At 34.6% G+C, this 15,707-nt stretch overlaps 2 protein-coding genes and 1 pseudogene across 2 annotated transcripts; 1 reads left to right on the forward strand and 2 right to left on the reverse strand.

The window, feature by feature from the left end:
* The first annotated feature begins 418 nt into the window (after nucleotides 1-418).
* Nucleotides 419-2,589, forward strand: LOC145604714 (uncharacterized). The gene has a single exon (XM_081660636.1). It carries the CDS (start codon nucleotides 527-529, stop codon nucleotides 2,309-2,311), a length of 1,785 nt encoding a protein of 594 aa, XP_081516762.1. The 5' UTR covers nucleotides 419-526; the 3' UTR covers nucleotides 2,312-2,589.
* Nucleotides 2,590-2,651: 62 nt separating this feature from the next.
* LOC145604713 (uncharacterized) lies at nucleotides 2,652-6,401 on the reverse strand. Its single transcript, XM_081660635.1, has 8 exons — nucleotides 6,186-6,401; nucleotides 5,666-5,823; nucleotides 5,326-5,558; nucleotides 4,884-5,133; nucleotides 4,426-4,571; nucleotides 3,924-4,129; nucleotides 3,649-3,773; nucleotides 2,652-3,368 (listed from the first exon to the last, which is right to left on the reverse strand). The coding sequence occupies exons 1-8, from the start codon at nucleotides 6,299-6,301 to the stop codon at nucleotides 2,773-2,775; spliced, it is 1,830 nt and encodes a 609-aa protein (XP_081516761.1). The 5' UTR covers nucleotides 6,302-6,401; the 3' UTR covers nucleotides 2,652-2,772.
* A 5,209-nt stretch (nucleotides 6,402-11,610) lies between these two features.
* On the reverse strand, nucleotides 11,611-12,162 carry LOC145606287 (7-deoxyloganetic acid glucosyltransferase pseudogene; annotated as a pseudogene).
* Between the last annotated feature and the right edge of the window lie 3,545 nt (nucleotides 12,163-15,707).

The raw sequence follows: 15,707 nt of genomic DNA on the forward strand, positions 1-15,707 counted from the left end.
ATAGGGAGGTGAACAAAGTGGTTCCCGATTTCTTTTTTTTAGTAAGTAGACCTAATTATAGGTTAGCTAACTTTGACATGACAACGGATCATTTTTTAGTTCTCTTTGATGCGGTCCTAAAGGATCTTTATGCTGTTTTATTGGAGGACTTGAGTGGACTAGCTTGGTCTAGATTGGAGATGGGGGCTGTGGAGGGGTGATCGTTTGATCGATGTGATGACTCGTCTTTGGCTTAGGATGCACATAAAATCATTTTTTTTGCACATTTAATGGATTTTATTTTGATAAATTAACTAATTTATTATTACAGATTATACGAAAAAAATGACATGCGATAAACAAATTATTGTCCATTTGAGAGATGAACTTATTTTCTTTCAGTTGATAATAAGAATGCACTTAGCCACTTGTACACGTATAAAGTATAAGCCGTATAACAGAACAAAGAGCTGTGAGAGGGGCTGAAAGCGCATTTCCTAAATCCTACTCGTACAGTACTACACCGAAGATTGCGAGAAACTCAGGGATGATGATTCCTTCTAAAGCTTCTGCTTTCTTCTTTAATGGCGGTATGTCTCTTTCCCCTTCTTTTCTTTCCCATTTTCGACTGTTTTCTTCTTCCCATGATCGTCAACTGTTTCTAACTTCAATTACTGAACAGTCCAAATTAGGGTTTTCCGATCTTAAATCCCCCCTTTTTCTATTTAATCAAATGATTAATTTGCGCCCTCTTCCTTCTGTTATCTATTTCAATCAATTATTTACTGCTATTGTCAAATTGAAACGACTTCAACCTCATTCCACCATTATCTCTCTCTTCCGCCAGCTTGAATTGTATGGTATTAAACCCAATATGCATTCCATTGGTATTCTTGCCAATTGTTTCTGTCATTTGGGCAGACTTGATTTCGGGTTTTCTCTCCTTGCTAAAAGACTTAAGCTTGGTTATCCCCTTGATTCTGTCATTTTTAACACCTTAATTAACGGCTATATTCACTGTGATAAGCTCCCCCAAGCTGCTCATTTGTTGGATAAAATTGTAAAGCTTGGTTTCCAACCCGACTTAATTATGTGTAGTACTATTGTCAAAGGCCTTTGTAGGATTGGCGACAATGCGTCTGCCCTCGCTTTTCTTAAGAAAATGCAGTCTGGATGTCATTTTAAGCCTAACATTGTTTTATACAGCACTATTATCGATAGTCTTTGTAAGGATAGGTTATTAGAAAAGGCCCTAGACTTATTCTCATCTATGAAAATTGAGGGCATTAAACCCGATGTTGTCACTTATACCTCTTTGATTCGAGGCCTCTACAATTCCGGCTGTGAGGATGAGGCTCAGCGTGTGTTGACTGAGATGTTAGAGAGCAACATTGCACCTACTGTTGCGACTTACAACATGCTGGTTGACATGTTTTGTAAAGATGGGTGTGTTGATCAAGCTCAATCCATTCTAAAGCACATGGTTGAGAAAGGTGTGGCTCCTGACATTATTACTTATGGTGCATTACTTGATGGTTATTGTTTACGTGGTCAGATGGAAGATGCAGAGAACCTACTTCATCTCATGGCCGAAAATGGTTATGAGCCTAATCTTTTTAGTTTTAATATTATGATGAATGGATATTGCGAGGCTAAAAACATTGACAAGGCCCTAAACATATTCCATGATATGAGTCAGAAAGGGATAACCCCTGATGTTGTTTCCTATAGCACTCTTATCGATGGGCTGTGCAAAGCCAATAGACTCCCATCTTCGCGTCAGCTGTTTAAAGAAATGCAGGCTCTTGGAATTGCTCCAAATGTTGTCACCTATTCATCTTTGCTTGACTGTCTTTGCAAAACTGCACGGCTTGACGAGGCAGTGAAACTACTCGAAGATATGGAGGGTAATGGTGTTAAACCAAATATTGTCATCTACAATATCCTGATAGACAACTTGTGTGAGGCTGGACAACTTGAAGATGCAGCAAAGTTCTTTTCAGATCTTGTAACAAAAGGTCTGCAACCTAGTGTTAAAACATACAGTATACTGGTTAAAGGTTTCTGCAAGAAAGGGCTTATGAGTGAAGCTGCTCGAGTGTTGAGGATAATGGAGGAAGATTGTTGCCCCCCTGATGATGCTACCTATAATATGATAATCAGAGGCTATATACTCAATCATGACTTATCAAAAGCATTGTATTATTGTGATCTTATGGTTGGAAAAGGATTCAAAGCTGATGCAGGCACTTTGTCATTGTTTGTTGGTCTCTTGTCTTCTGATAACTTAAGTGACTCAAACAAGGTTCTGCTACAGAAGTTTATCAGCTGAATATATCTGATTTGTATATTTGACAAACAAAGTCATCTATGTTGCTATGTCCTCCGTAAGGCCTTGAAGGTACTCTGTGGAATAAAGTCAAAGCTGTTGTGCTGTGCATTGTCCTAAGGTTTGATGCTTCTTATCCTGTCTAAAATTGAAACGTTTAAAACTGAGATCAGCATCTTTAGCTATGGTTTGTTGTTTAGAAAGTAGAATTGATTTGAACTGCTTGTTTCCATATTTGTGAGCCTTGCGCTAATGATAGAATGAAATAGTTTGTTGGTTTATTTTGATGGAAAGGAGATGCTGCAAAACTTGTCTTGTATGTAATTTACCAGTATAACTAGACTTTTAATCCAACTCTGATCTAGATTTCCTGAATTAGACTCAAATTCTAACTCAATATTATTTTATTTTCTTAACAAAGCACTATAAATATATACATGTGTAAAGTTAAGTTCAGCTAGTACTCATTTGTTCTCAATATTGAGTATAGGCTTGACATCCTTATGCATTGTTCTAAGAATTGTAGTAACTTGCTCTACCTGTTCTTCACTTGAACAAGATGAAAGAAGAACTTTTGCAGTACCTCCATCAGGAAAACACCCAGCATCTATCATTTGCTCAAATATCTCTAAGCACATCTTGTACTGCTTCTTCCTCGAGTAAGCTCCTAGGCGCGATGTCCATGTCACAACATCTGGTTTCAAGTTTTTATCGCCGAGTGAATGGAACAGCTGCTCCATTTTCTCAAAGTATCCAGCTCTACCATATAAGTTTATTAGTATGTTGTAAGTACTTATATCAGCAGCTACATTGGGTTCGTCCTCCATTGCACTCAAAACTTGTTCCATCTTTTCAAATTGGCCGAACCTACCATACAAATTCATCATGCTATTCATGACATAAGTGTCTGGTTTGATACCTGACTTCATCATCTCATTTACAAATTCTTCACTCTTGGCAATGTCCCCTGCTTTAGCGTAGGCACATAGTAACAACATGTAGGATTTCATGGTCGGAGTCATGCCGAGCTGTTGTAGCTGCACAAACACACCTTCCGCATCTGAAAGCATAGTATGAGAGGATATTTTTATCCCAGTAGAAATTTAACACCAAAATAGACTCCCTTTGTTCCTAATAATTGGCCAAAATTCTAATTCAGGTAATTTTGTCTCAAATAATAGGCCACTCTCTAAATTTAGTATGTTAAAAAAATCGAAATTTTAGATATTACCCCTCAAGCATATACAAACACTTCGCAATTTGTTAGAGCTATTGTTTATATGTATGCAACCATGTCTGACTCGAGCTCTTAGAAGTAGTATGATGGCAAATTATGTTACCTTCAACTAGACCAGCTCTACCATAGGCATCTACCATGATGTTATATGAGGCTCTATCTGGTTCACATCCCATGTGTTGCATCAATGAAAATATCTCTGCAGCGCCATAAGGATACCCTGCACGACTATGAGAAATCGAAAACAAAGGAGCTAAATTAGTTAAACTCTATTAGTATCATCAAATTAAAAACATAACAAAAGGCCACCATACACAATGTAACAAACAATCCAAAAAGTTTATCAGGAATCATGAAAGCATATAATAAGATACTAACTTGTAAGCTTCCATCAGTGCATTGTAAGCATAAACATCAGGCTCAAGGCCAGCCTCTTGTAGCAGCTCAAATATTTCTTCCGCCTTCTCACATTGTCCATCCCTTGCAAATGCATTGATTAGTGCAGTGTAAGTACAGATATTTGGCTTGCCTTTACGAGTTGTCATCTCATTGAACACCTTGAGGGACATATAAGATTTATTTGCCTGCATACATAATGGCCATTTATTTGTAATTCGATCTGATCAGATTATGTCCGACCTATACATTTGATCGAATAACAATGCCAAGAAACAGAATGGGTGTTTCAGACTTGCTGTAACTGATTGCAGAAACACTGCACAAATTTGGCTTACAGTATGAATTAATGATATTGATCAAGGTCCAAGCAAAGCAGAGAATTCGATTATAGATGCAATGATGACAAAACAATCTAGGTGACAATGCGCGGCTGCAAGCTGATGGCTAGTATAAAAGACAGTTACTACGAGTACTGACTAACCTTTCCATATAAATTGATTAGCATTGTGTAAGTTTCAGTAGTTGGCTCACATCGTTCCTGCTTCATCCTCTCATATATCTCAATTGCTTTTGTGTTGTTTCCTCCTTTTATCAATCCTTCAATATAAGCATTGTACACAACAGCACCTAAGAAATCCAATCAAGAACTTCATTATAGCAAGAAAGAAAAAAGTACATTTTTTCTTTTTTTTTTTCGGAAAAAAGTACAAATTTTGTGTAAGCATGTTGTCCCAAGTTTTACTTAGAAACCTCTGGTGTAAACTGTGCATTGTTCTTTAAGGACGGATCAAGACAGTAAGAGGTTATTTTCTTCTATGCTATATAGCGTAAACCATGAGGTTTTTGGCAAATTTTATCAATCATCCATTACATGCTCTGTCAGCAATCAGCATACAGTTAAAAAAACAGGCAGTATATAGATGGAGGAAGAATACATACTCGAGGAAAGGCCATATTTTCGCATCTCAGAGAAGATAGCTTCAGCTTTAGCAAACAACCTAGAAGCACAGTAAGTCCTTAGCATAAGTGCATAAGTATCTTCAGTAGGAATGCATCGAGCCTCTAGAAGTTCTAAATATATAGCTTCTGCCTTCTTATGTTGTGATTTCTGTCCAAAAGCATCAATCATCAAATTGTAGCACAGAATGTCTGGTTTGAAGGAGCTCCGATGCAATATCCATTGACACAGCTGCAAAATTGCCAAAGTGTCAAACTAATCATAAAAAAATTAACATGGAAAAGATATAGCTATTCAAGGGCTAAAGAAGGATCTTCTTAGCTTTGATACCGTGTCAAAGAACAACTCTTTACTCTTATTTTACATGCTATTTGTAACAGGACACTACACAAAAAGACTGATGGATTTTACAAGTTTACTCACCACCACAATTTCATCCCATTTTTTGTTCAAGCGTAGTTGGACAACTACATTGATGATATCATCCCAAGTGGTATGTGTTCGAGGAAGGGTGTCAAGAACGGTCCAAATTCTATCAATATCTTCATTCTGCTCTACAAGTTCCAGAATTTTCAGAGCAATTGGGCTAAGCACTGGAAAAACACCATCAATAAATCCAGAACCAAATTTCCATCCGCGTCCTCTTAAACCTCCACCTGATTTTGAAAAACAGATTACAAAACTTAAGATAGAGTTCAGCACATATAGTTAAAAAAAAATGGTGTTAGTACTTAAATCACCGGTATGATATACTTGTACATACATCGTTTCCTAGACAACTTTTTTCGATTGAACCTTCTGAACCTGCCTCGTCTGTCAACATATGTGTCATCGTGCTTCAACCTATCAGGAACCTCAACATCCGAGCTCTTTACTTTCCAAGCACTACGGTTGTTATACCTTCTTAGATCCAAATATATACTGCACAATGGACATTAAATTAATTACATGTTAATGATTCTATACTATTTCACACTAACATACATCAAATATCACTGGACTGTACAAAAGACTAGGCCAGCTTGAATGGTAATTAAGGATATGATCAAATTTGTCCACACTATTCTTATCTAGTTAAATTCATATGGAGTATAATATGTATATATATAGTGCAAATACTAACCAAATTATATAATTTATTTGCATTCTAATGATTTTTTCAGGTACTATAATACATTATCTAGTCTACATTAACCTCCAAATAGTACCACATATTGTTTGATTGTCACGTTGATAGTATAATTTGAACTCGTAAGGTGACAAGTTGACAACTAAAAACTCACCTCATGATATAGTAATTGGCAGCCAGGAATTTCCATCTTGTACCTTGGGTAGAAGTTAGCTCCGGCAATGAGCCACGAGTGAGAGCGGTGGTGATCGGGTGTCCGACAACCGTCATCAGGGCTCTTCAATCCTTGGTAGTAATACTAAGAGTTTGCAGCAACATGTTACTTCATTTGCTCTGTTTGAGTGTTTGGCGGGGACAGGGATAGTGTTTTAGAAAAACTCTTTTAACCACTTACCCAATACATTATCTATGGAATTTGTCCACTTCATAAATTACAAAAAAAAAAAAAGGTACAACTTAATAAAAAAAAATGATTGGATACAAATGTAATGTAAACCATCACCAATTTACCATTCATTTGGGAATAAACCTATCAAAAAATTGGTCCGACCTGAAATCTTGTCCTTCTACTATCTTGTTTTTCATTAATAAGTATTAAGGACCTATTATCTTTAACTTAATTACAGTTCAGTTCCTAATTTTCTTCGGTTATAAACAATTCATTAAAGCTCTATTCAATTTAGTTCAGTTTCAATCAGTTTAGCTTAGTTCAGTAAATCAGTTAAGACCCTAAATATTACGGAGTAACATGTACTATGATACTACTATCTCTTAAACAAATCCCTCTTTATTTGTTTACCCTAATAAATTAATCATGACGTTGATCGACACTCAATGGCGGATTATCCAGGGGGGCCATTAGGGGCCTGGCCCCTGGTCCAAAGCCCAAAATCTTTTATTATGATTATTGTAATTTACTGACATAGCTAGTAAAAAGAAATACTACAGTAGGCTCAACTTTATGCACTCCTACGTATTTGGTTTCTAATATATCCTACCATTGCAAAGCTAAAGCCTAAATCACATGGAGTATTTTGACCTTTCTACCTAATTTATCTCCTAGCATTTAGATCCTCCGTTTATTATGTTATTACTTACTACCTCCTTTTTTTTAGTTGATACGTTTTGACTTTAACACTATTCACACGCTGCCCTTTGGTCGTATTTTGTGTTTTATATGTAATGAAAAATATAGTGGTGTGAAATCTTGTTTGATTCGTCACAATTTATATTTTCAAAATATCAACTTTTTATAATTTTTTCTTTTTGGTAATTAAAGATATAAATGATTAAAGTTGTGCATTGATAAACGTATTAAAGAAACGTGTCAACTAAAAAGAAACGAAGGAAGTATTTCTCTAAATTATTCTAAACTTTAAGGTGTACTAGTAAAGTATAGATTTGGTGATATTGATCTAATTTGTTATTATTACTTTAGTTGTATAATTGTATTTATACGTAACACACTAAATTTTGATCGGCCCCCTAAAGAAATTTTTTCAAGATCCGCCACTCACACTCCTAACTTTTTAGGTAGTAGCTTTTACATATATTCTTTTCGAATGAAGCCTTATGCAAGTTTAAACTAGATAGAGTAGAACTAATTGTGAAAGACTAAAAGCATACTGTTTCAATGACGAATACAAATTGCAAATGAAGATAGGAGATTTCAATATGTAAGCTATCGTGCAAAACAGCACAAGCCATCGATCTTAACCTTCCTAATCAATAATCATTTAATTCATGTCACCCTTGCTATTTTTTTTATAAAGATTTTCATTTCAAAGGTTACGTTCTCAATAACATGTACGAGTAGCAAAAATAAATATGTTGTTTTTAAATTTCTTTTAGAACTCATTCAAAAAAAGTTTATTTTATTTTTTTTATTTTTTTATTTTTTTGAAAATAATTTAATATATTTTATTAACAAATCTTAATTTTGTTCATTTCTGAGATAACTTGTATTTCCTATGTATAAAAAAGGATAATTTGTCAAAAATTAACCAACCTTTGTATAGTCATCTCAAATTAAGTCAATCTTTCTATTAACTACAAAATAAGTCGACTTTTAAGAGCATTTTCTTTAAATAGATCAAATGACCTACAACCTACCAAACAAGTATTTTTTTAATTAACAATTATTTATTAAATTTAATTTTTTAAATAATGTATTAAATTAACTAAGTAACTACAATTAATTGTAAAAACTAAAAAAAAACCAGCCATCCCTTCCCCCATCCACTGTCAGGCGCCGGCGCCGACGACCCATTTCCTTCCCTTTCCCCCAACCCATGAATTCTCTCTCCTCTTTTTACTCCCAACCACCATCACTTCTTTCACTCATTAGCTCCGAGCCTCCGACATCTATTCTTCCTCCTTCTACCTCACCGACGCTCTTCTCCTGCGGCCATTCCCAACATCCACGTTGCGCTTCACGAGCTGGGTTTTTGTCGAATCTCTGTTTCATCCACTTTCTCTCTCACCCCCCTTATTACCTCTACTTTCCCCTCCCGGGCTCCCCCCTTCTTCTGCTGAGTTCTTCTACCCTTTTCTCACTGAATTCCTTAGAAGAGGTTAATTCCTTTTTCTTGGTGAATATTCATCCCCTATCCCCCACCTGGATCGACCTCCTCCCCTTCATCAGCCAGAAACATCACCCCAAAAGTCAGTGGCGATTCCAGGAATTGCTTGTTATGGGTTCGGACTCTCCAAGCAAATACCGAATATCAAATAGTATCATATAATTCAAAATAAAATTTGCATTTGCTAATTCGGGTGTGCACAATATATGTCATGTACAACAACAATAAAAAAAAACACAATAAAAAGTTTAATAAAATTACAATTAAACTCGACTTTCTACGATTTTGACTCACGTTCTTTCCAAAAATACTCTAATCCTTTCATCTCCAAACTATAAAACACAATTCCAAAATATATACACATTAACATTCTACTTTCTACTTCACGAATTCTGATTTCACATTTTCACAATTCACATCATTTACCCAAATACCCATTTATTAATTAACAACTTTACAATTCCAATCAACACAACTTCAAATCTTCAATTAACAGTATAACTAAAAATATAATTATATAACAAATTTTGAATTCAATAACAATTTAAAACTTAAAAATAAAATTAAAAATTAAAAGCTAAACTTAAATTGAAGAACAGATACAAACTTTCAAGATATGAAAAGAAGTTCACGAATTGAAGGGTGTTAGACTGTGAGGGTGATGCTTCGTATAATTGGGATTTGGGGGGAATTGGAGATAAGTTTTCTTTGTAAAACAAAAAAAAAAAACAAAAAAAAAAAAACAAAAAGAAAAAAAAAACGAGATCTGGGTTTGGTGGGTTTCAAACCCTTGACTTTTCTCCTTAAAAAGTAATGCTCTGACCAGCAGTCCACATGTTGTGTATTGTATTTGTACGCATAATTTAATATTTAACTCTTTATAAATTATTATTATTTTTTTTTTACAGGAAACCTATTCGTTTTTTTCCAGATCTAGTATGGGTTCAGCTGAACCCACTGAACCCATACTAGAATCGCCACTGCCAAAAGTCCAAAACCCTCGAAATCAGCCTAGCTAAACGTCACCCCAGAAACACGTTTAGGATGATTTCTGGGGTTGGGTTTAAGGACGGGATGGAGTAGCCGGCGACGAAGGAGGGAGATGGTCGGCAAACAATTTGATATAATTATTAAATTGTTTGTAAATTGATTTTTTTTTTTAAAATAATCAACCAAAAAATAAATCTTCATTATTTTTTTTTTTAAAAAACCAACCATGATATGTGTCCTAGTTAACTTTTGAACTAACATGTTTTGGCTCATTTTGAAAAGATATACTCTGTATAATAAAAGTTGACTTATGAAGTTAATTGATATATATATAGCTCAAGTGGTTAGAGCTTTTCTCCCGATTCCAGGGAATCCTGGGATCGATTCTCACCCCCGCCCTTGTGGCTCTCTAAACACCAAAAAAAAATCAATCAATATCAATATCAATATATATATTAAAACTTATGGCAAGACATGATGTTTTGCCATGTGTCAACAATTTTGCCATTTGGCATATGATGTGTCGTCGCCAAATCATACCATAGCATTAATTATTGAAAAACTCTATGCATTAACTTTCATGTATTAATGTTAAGTTTAATTGATAAACTCTTCATATGCATGACAATTTCCCTTGGACTGTAACTCCTTAATAATTACATTTAATAAAGTTAGTAAGAAATTAAACATTACTCCATTTTTATTTTGTGCATTAACTCATAAAATTGTAATCATAGAGTAAAAGATTTTTGTGCATTATGGAGTAGTATATATTTTGACATCAAATTTATAAAGATTTGATTTATCATATTTTTATGATTTTAATGTAAAAAAATTATTCTTATAATCAAACCAACTCATACAAGCAACAAGCTACCTAAGCTATTATATTAAATAAATAAATAAATAAATAAAAATCACCACTTAAGCTCTCAATGACAAACAAGCCAAAATATATATATATTTGATTAAAGTACTTCCTCCGTTAATGGTTATTTGCAACAAAGGGGTATTATTTGTGAGATATAAAATATTCCTTTATTGCAAATAACTATTAACGGAGGAAATAATAAATTTATAATGACCCGGGGCATCGCCCGGGCTAATAACTAGTTAATTAATTGAATAGTTGGTTTAATTTGACCTAACCAATAAAAAAAATACATCCTTAAATGAAGTAATTCTATGCATTTTTTATTTTTTTTTTAATAACTTACTCTCTAACTTCCATTAAATTATTTTCTTTTTATTGCAATAACTTTCAATTATCCATTTTGTCTTTTTATTGTAAAGAAAAAACTACAACTTCTACTTAATTTTTTTCTTTTAAATATACATACTACATATATACGTATATCCGGTCCGGTGCATTAGCACGGATAGAATCCAGTGTATAACAAAATCAGAGGGGCTGATACATTCCTATTTTCACCAAACGCTATCAAAAGGGGCAAAGGCTCTAAGCAACAAAAGGGGAGAAGGAGATCGAAGGTTGCGTGAAGCTCAAAGATGATGATTCCTTCTAAAGCTTCTGCTTTCTTCTTTAATGGCGGTATGTCTTTTTCCCCTTCTTTTCTTTCCCATTTTCGACTTTTCTCTTCATTCCAAGATCGTCAATTGTTTCTAACTTCAGTTACTGAACAATCCAAACTAGGGTTTTCCGATCTTAAATCCCCCCTTTCTCTATTTAATCAAATGATTAATTTGCGCCCTCTTCCTTCTGTTATGTATTTCAATCAATTATTTACTGCTATTGTCAAATTGAAACGACTTCAACCTCATTCCACCATTATCTCTCTCTTCAAGCAGCTTGAATTGTATGATATTAAACCCGATAAGCATTCAATTGGTATTCTTGCTAATTGCTACTGTCATTTGGGTAGAGTTGATATTGGGTTTTCTCTCCTTGGTAAAATGCTTAAGCTTGGGTATCCTATTGACTGTGTCATTTTTAACACCTTAGTTGGTATGAATAATAAGATCATATATTAGTAACACTGAAAGCTCTTAAAAGTCGAGAATATAGATATGCTTACCTCTGAAAGGTACTTCTCCTGCTTCAACGAGCTGTGGAATACAGAAATAAGTCCAATTACAACATGCACTGGAACACCTGAATGCAATAACTGGTACCTCAGCTTCATTTGCTAGATCATGAGCAAAGCTCAACCATCCATCTATGATGAAACATGTAACCTTAGTTGTTTCTGTTGATCCAAACAGAAGCTCTCTCAAAAGGGGTTTAGCAGTTGGTGCCACCCCCTCATTCACAGCATTCAAGAGGTCCATAACATTAGTGTTACCAGCCTGTGGCCAAGATTGGTTTTGGGGCGGCCAACCTGATATAGTCTTGAACGTGAAACCCCAGTAGCGGGAAAAACGAGCTTCAATGTTGTTGTTTTGGGTGAGAAGTTGGTGATTGTGGTTTGTATTCAGGAAAGTCACTTGAAGATCAGCAAGACAAAGAAGTTCAGCTAATTGTAGCATAGGGGTTACATGGCCTTGTAATGGTAATGGAAAGATGAGCACATGAGGTGTATGAGAAGATTGGTGCTCCATTTTTGCTTGAGATTTTGGGGTTGGAACTCTGAGGCATAGCTATGGAACTGATTAAGTTGATGCAGGTGTTATATATATTGATGGGAGAAAATCTAATAATGATAAGTTTTTGTGGTCTTGTTGTGCATCACATCACTCATAAAAGATAAGTACAAACGTCAAACGTGTAGTATAGTGGAGTACTCTGTAACAATTAATTTTACATGTTATTATAGAGTTAAAAATTACAATCAAGGTACCCTGTAAGATTCTTTTTTTAAAAAAAAATTAATAAAAAATTCACAGAAGTGGGGTAGGTTTTCTGGGTCGGGACTCGGGGTTGGGTTTCTGGGTAGTTTAGTAGTTAGATAGTTTTGTAAGGGCAAGGATGTCTTTTTGCTTGAAAAAATGGCGGTTTGATGGCCATTTATATTATTAGAAATTGATTTTGGCACACCTATAACTGATTTTGGCACACTCCTATGTGCAAAAAACATAGAACACTGTGATCTCACGTAGAGATGTGCCAAAATCATTTTCCAGTTTATCAACTTGAAATTACTAATGGAGAGTGATATAGATAAAATCACTTTTACAGGATTGCTTTCACCTTTCCGTCATTGCCATCGCCGATTTCGAAGGTCTTTATCTATGTTTCTCTTCTCTCAATTCTTCAATTTCTTACATTTTTTCGTTCATAAATTTGAGCAGCAAAAAAGAGTGAAATGCTCAAATGCAGGAATCTGAATCAATTGTTGCGTGTGTTTTCAATTTGGTAATTGCACTTTTAATCATATGAATGCGGTGTTTTGAGTTATAATCTGATGGAATTGTTTGCTGTGAATTTGATGATATCAGCAATGGAGTTGGCGAAAAGGCGAAAGGTCTGTTCTTGGCAATTTCTCTTTTTATTTTTCATGCTCTAAATTAAATTATTGCCTTTGGATATTGCTCATAGTTTTAATTATTAGTGTAGTCCAGTTTATTTAATCTGGTTACATTTTTTTTTTCTGTTTAATTTTTTAAATATGTTTTACATTGCTCCTGTGATTCCTAAGAAAAATATTGATTGAAACTAGACTTAATTGAGAAGGTTGTGATATTGCTTTTTGAACTTCAAATAATTAATGTTGGGGAGTTTGGAAGAACAAATACTGACTGCTTTTAGATGTAGTATTAGTCATATTCAAGTTGTGGGATTATTTGTGAAATAAATTAGTTTGGGATTATGTTGTGAAGTACATTAAGGTTGGATTTTATTGATTAAATCTGAGTGAAAATGTATATTAATTACCTATGGAAACCCTTTCAAAATATCAAAAAAGTTACCTATAAAAAACATGGGTCTATCGGTCTAGCATGATTTTTTGTTACAAATGTGATAGAAGAATGGCAGAAATCTTCAATAAATAGTAATTTCTCTTTATTATATAATAAAGCCAAGCATTGGAAAATTGTGTAAATCAATTTAGTTTCACTATTTTTTCTCTTTAGACTAGTGAAACAATTAAAAGCTGTGTAAATTACTTAAGTAATTAATTTTCAACTTTAGACAGTCAAACAAGGAAGGTTTTTATACTATTCTGTATATCTGTTTGCTTTTGTTCAATTTTAATGTTCAAATTTGGTGGTTTAATTTATTGTTCAAGGAATTATGTCCCAAGATCCTAATGAATTCTGAGAAGTTTTTTGGTTTTTTGTGGAGTGTTTTTGAAGTTGTGGGAAGTGAATTGGGTTGAATTTAGGGGTGTATACTCTATAATTTGTGGTGGATATGAGATAAAGTGATTAAAGCGAGTTGTAAAGGGAATGATGGTAGTGTTCATTGTAATAGTATTCTAATATAAAGAAGAATATAACAAAATAAAAACTGAAGCCCCCTGTTCTTTGTTCGCTGCTGCTCTTTAAGGGAGGCCTTCCCATCTCATGCATCCCTTCGAAATGCATTGTGTTGTTGCTTCTGTGCGTGAGGTGAGCGAGGTGTAGAAGGTGCTATTTGGATTGTGTGGGTTGCTGCAATTCAACCGCATTCCCCCAGATCCATGATCTTGTGGCCGAAAATGGTTATGTTTGTTGGGCAATGCTGATCTCATGGCCGAAAATGGTTTTGAACCTAATCTAGTAAGTTTAATACTATAATTAATGGATATTGCAAGGCTGAAAACATTGACAAGGCCCTAAACATATTCCATCAAATGTTTCCGAAACGGATTTCCCCTGATGTTATTTCCTATTTTACTCTTATTGATGGACTCTGCAAAGCCAATAGACTCCCACTTGCATGTAAGCTGTTTAAGGGGAAATGCAGGCTCATAGAAAATGGGATTGCTTTAGATGTTGTCACATATGCGGCTATGCCTCTTTGCTTGACTGCCTCTGCAAAAGTGCATGGCCTGATGAGGCAGTGAAATTACTTGAAAATATGGAGGATTAGCCAAATATTGTCATCTACAATATTCTAATAGACAACTTGTGTGAGGTTAGACAAGTTGAAGATGCGGCAAATTTCTCTGATCTTGTATTTCAGGGTCTGCAACCTTATATTAAAACATACAATATATTGATCAAAGTCTTCTGTAAGAAAGGGCTCATGAGTGAAGCTACTCAGGAAAATGGAGGAAGATGGTTGCCCCCCCCTTGATGATCGTTTCGATAATATGATCATCAGAGGATATATTCTTAATCATGATGACTTATCAGATGCATTATACTATCGTGATCTTATGGTTGGAAAGTGATTTGAAGCTGATGCAGACACTTCCTCATTATTTGTTGGCCTTTTGTTTCTGATAACTTAAGTGACTCAAACAAGGACCTGCTACAGAAGTTCATCAGCCAAATGCAAAGATTTTGGACTTTGGATATTAGAGTGTTTTTCTAACTGTTGTATCTATCTGATTTGTATTTTTGACAAACAAATTTTGTCCTCCCGATGGCCCTGAAGGTAATCTGTGGCATAAAGTCAAAAGCTGTAGTGAAGTGCATTGTTCTAAGGCTTGATGCTTCTTATCCTGCCCAAAATCATGTGCACAATGTATCTTTATGTTTAACTTATAATGGTAACATTATAAATGGTCATTTTTAAGTTGCAGGTGTAGTTCTCTTTAGCTCTGTTATGACTAAGATGAGAACTATAAAATTGAAACTTTATCAAAAACTGAGATTGGCATCTTTAGCTGTTTTTCCATGCTTTAGTTTGTTACAGCTAATGGGGTGTCATTTTATTTAAACCCTTGTGCTAATTGAACTGCAGAGGCACAGTCCTGTGAGGCTGTGATCCACTAAATATATTCCAAAAAATCATATTCCTAGTAGAGACTATACCCTTAAAAACCATATGCATGGAGCACACACTTTGTTACATATAGGCTTATTTAAGATAGCTTATTGCACACGATATTTAAAAGTATATAATTTTTGCAGCTTTACTAGTTTCAATTTTTGTTTCATAATCCGTTTTGATTATTGGTGTTTTGTGATCATTCTTGAATTGACTTCTGGGTGAAGGATTTGTGCTAAGTTTATGTCACTTTAAAATATGAGGTTGGTTTGTTTGTTGCAGAGAA

Source organism: Chenopodium album, chromosome 22 (assembly GCF_948465745.1).
Source record: "Chenopodium album chromosome 22, dcCheAlbu1.1, whole genome shotgun sequence".
Taxonomy (NCBI): Eukaryota; Viridiplantae; Streptophyta; class Magnoliopsida; order Caryophyllales; family Amaranthaceae; genus Chenopodium; species Chenopodium album.

Bases quoted from the DNA above. Each gene is read 5' to 3' on its own strand.
- LOC145604714 (XM_081660636.1), top strand. From the start codon at position 527: ATGATGATTCCTTCTAAAGCTTCTGCTTTCTTCTTTAATGGCGGTATG.
- LOC145604713 (XM_081660635.1), bottom strand. From the start codon at position 6,301: ATGACGGTTGTCGGACACCCGATCACCACCGCTCTCACTCGTGGCTCA. The intron at 5,824-6,185 runs GTGAGTTTTTAG...TCCATTGTGCAG, and splicing joins GCCAATTACTATATCATGAG to TATATATTTGGATCTAAGAA. The intron at 3,369-3,648 runs GTAACATAATTT...CTATGCTTTCAG, and splicing joins TAGAGCTGGTCTAGTTGAAG to ATGCGGAAGGTGTGTTTGTG.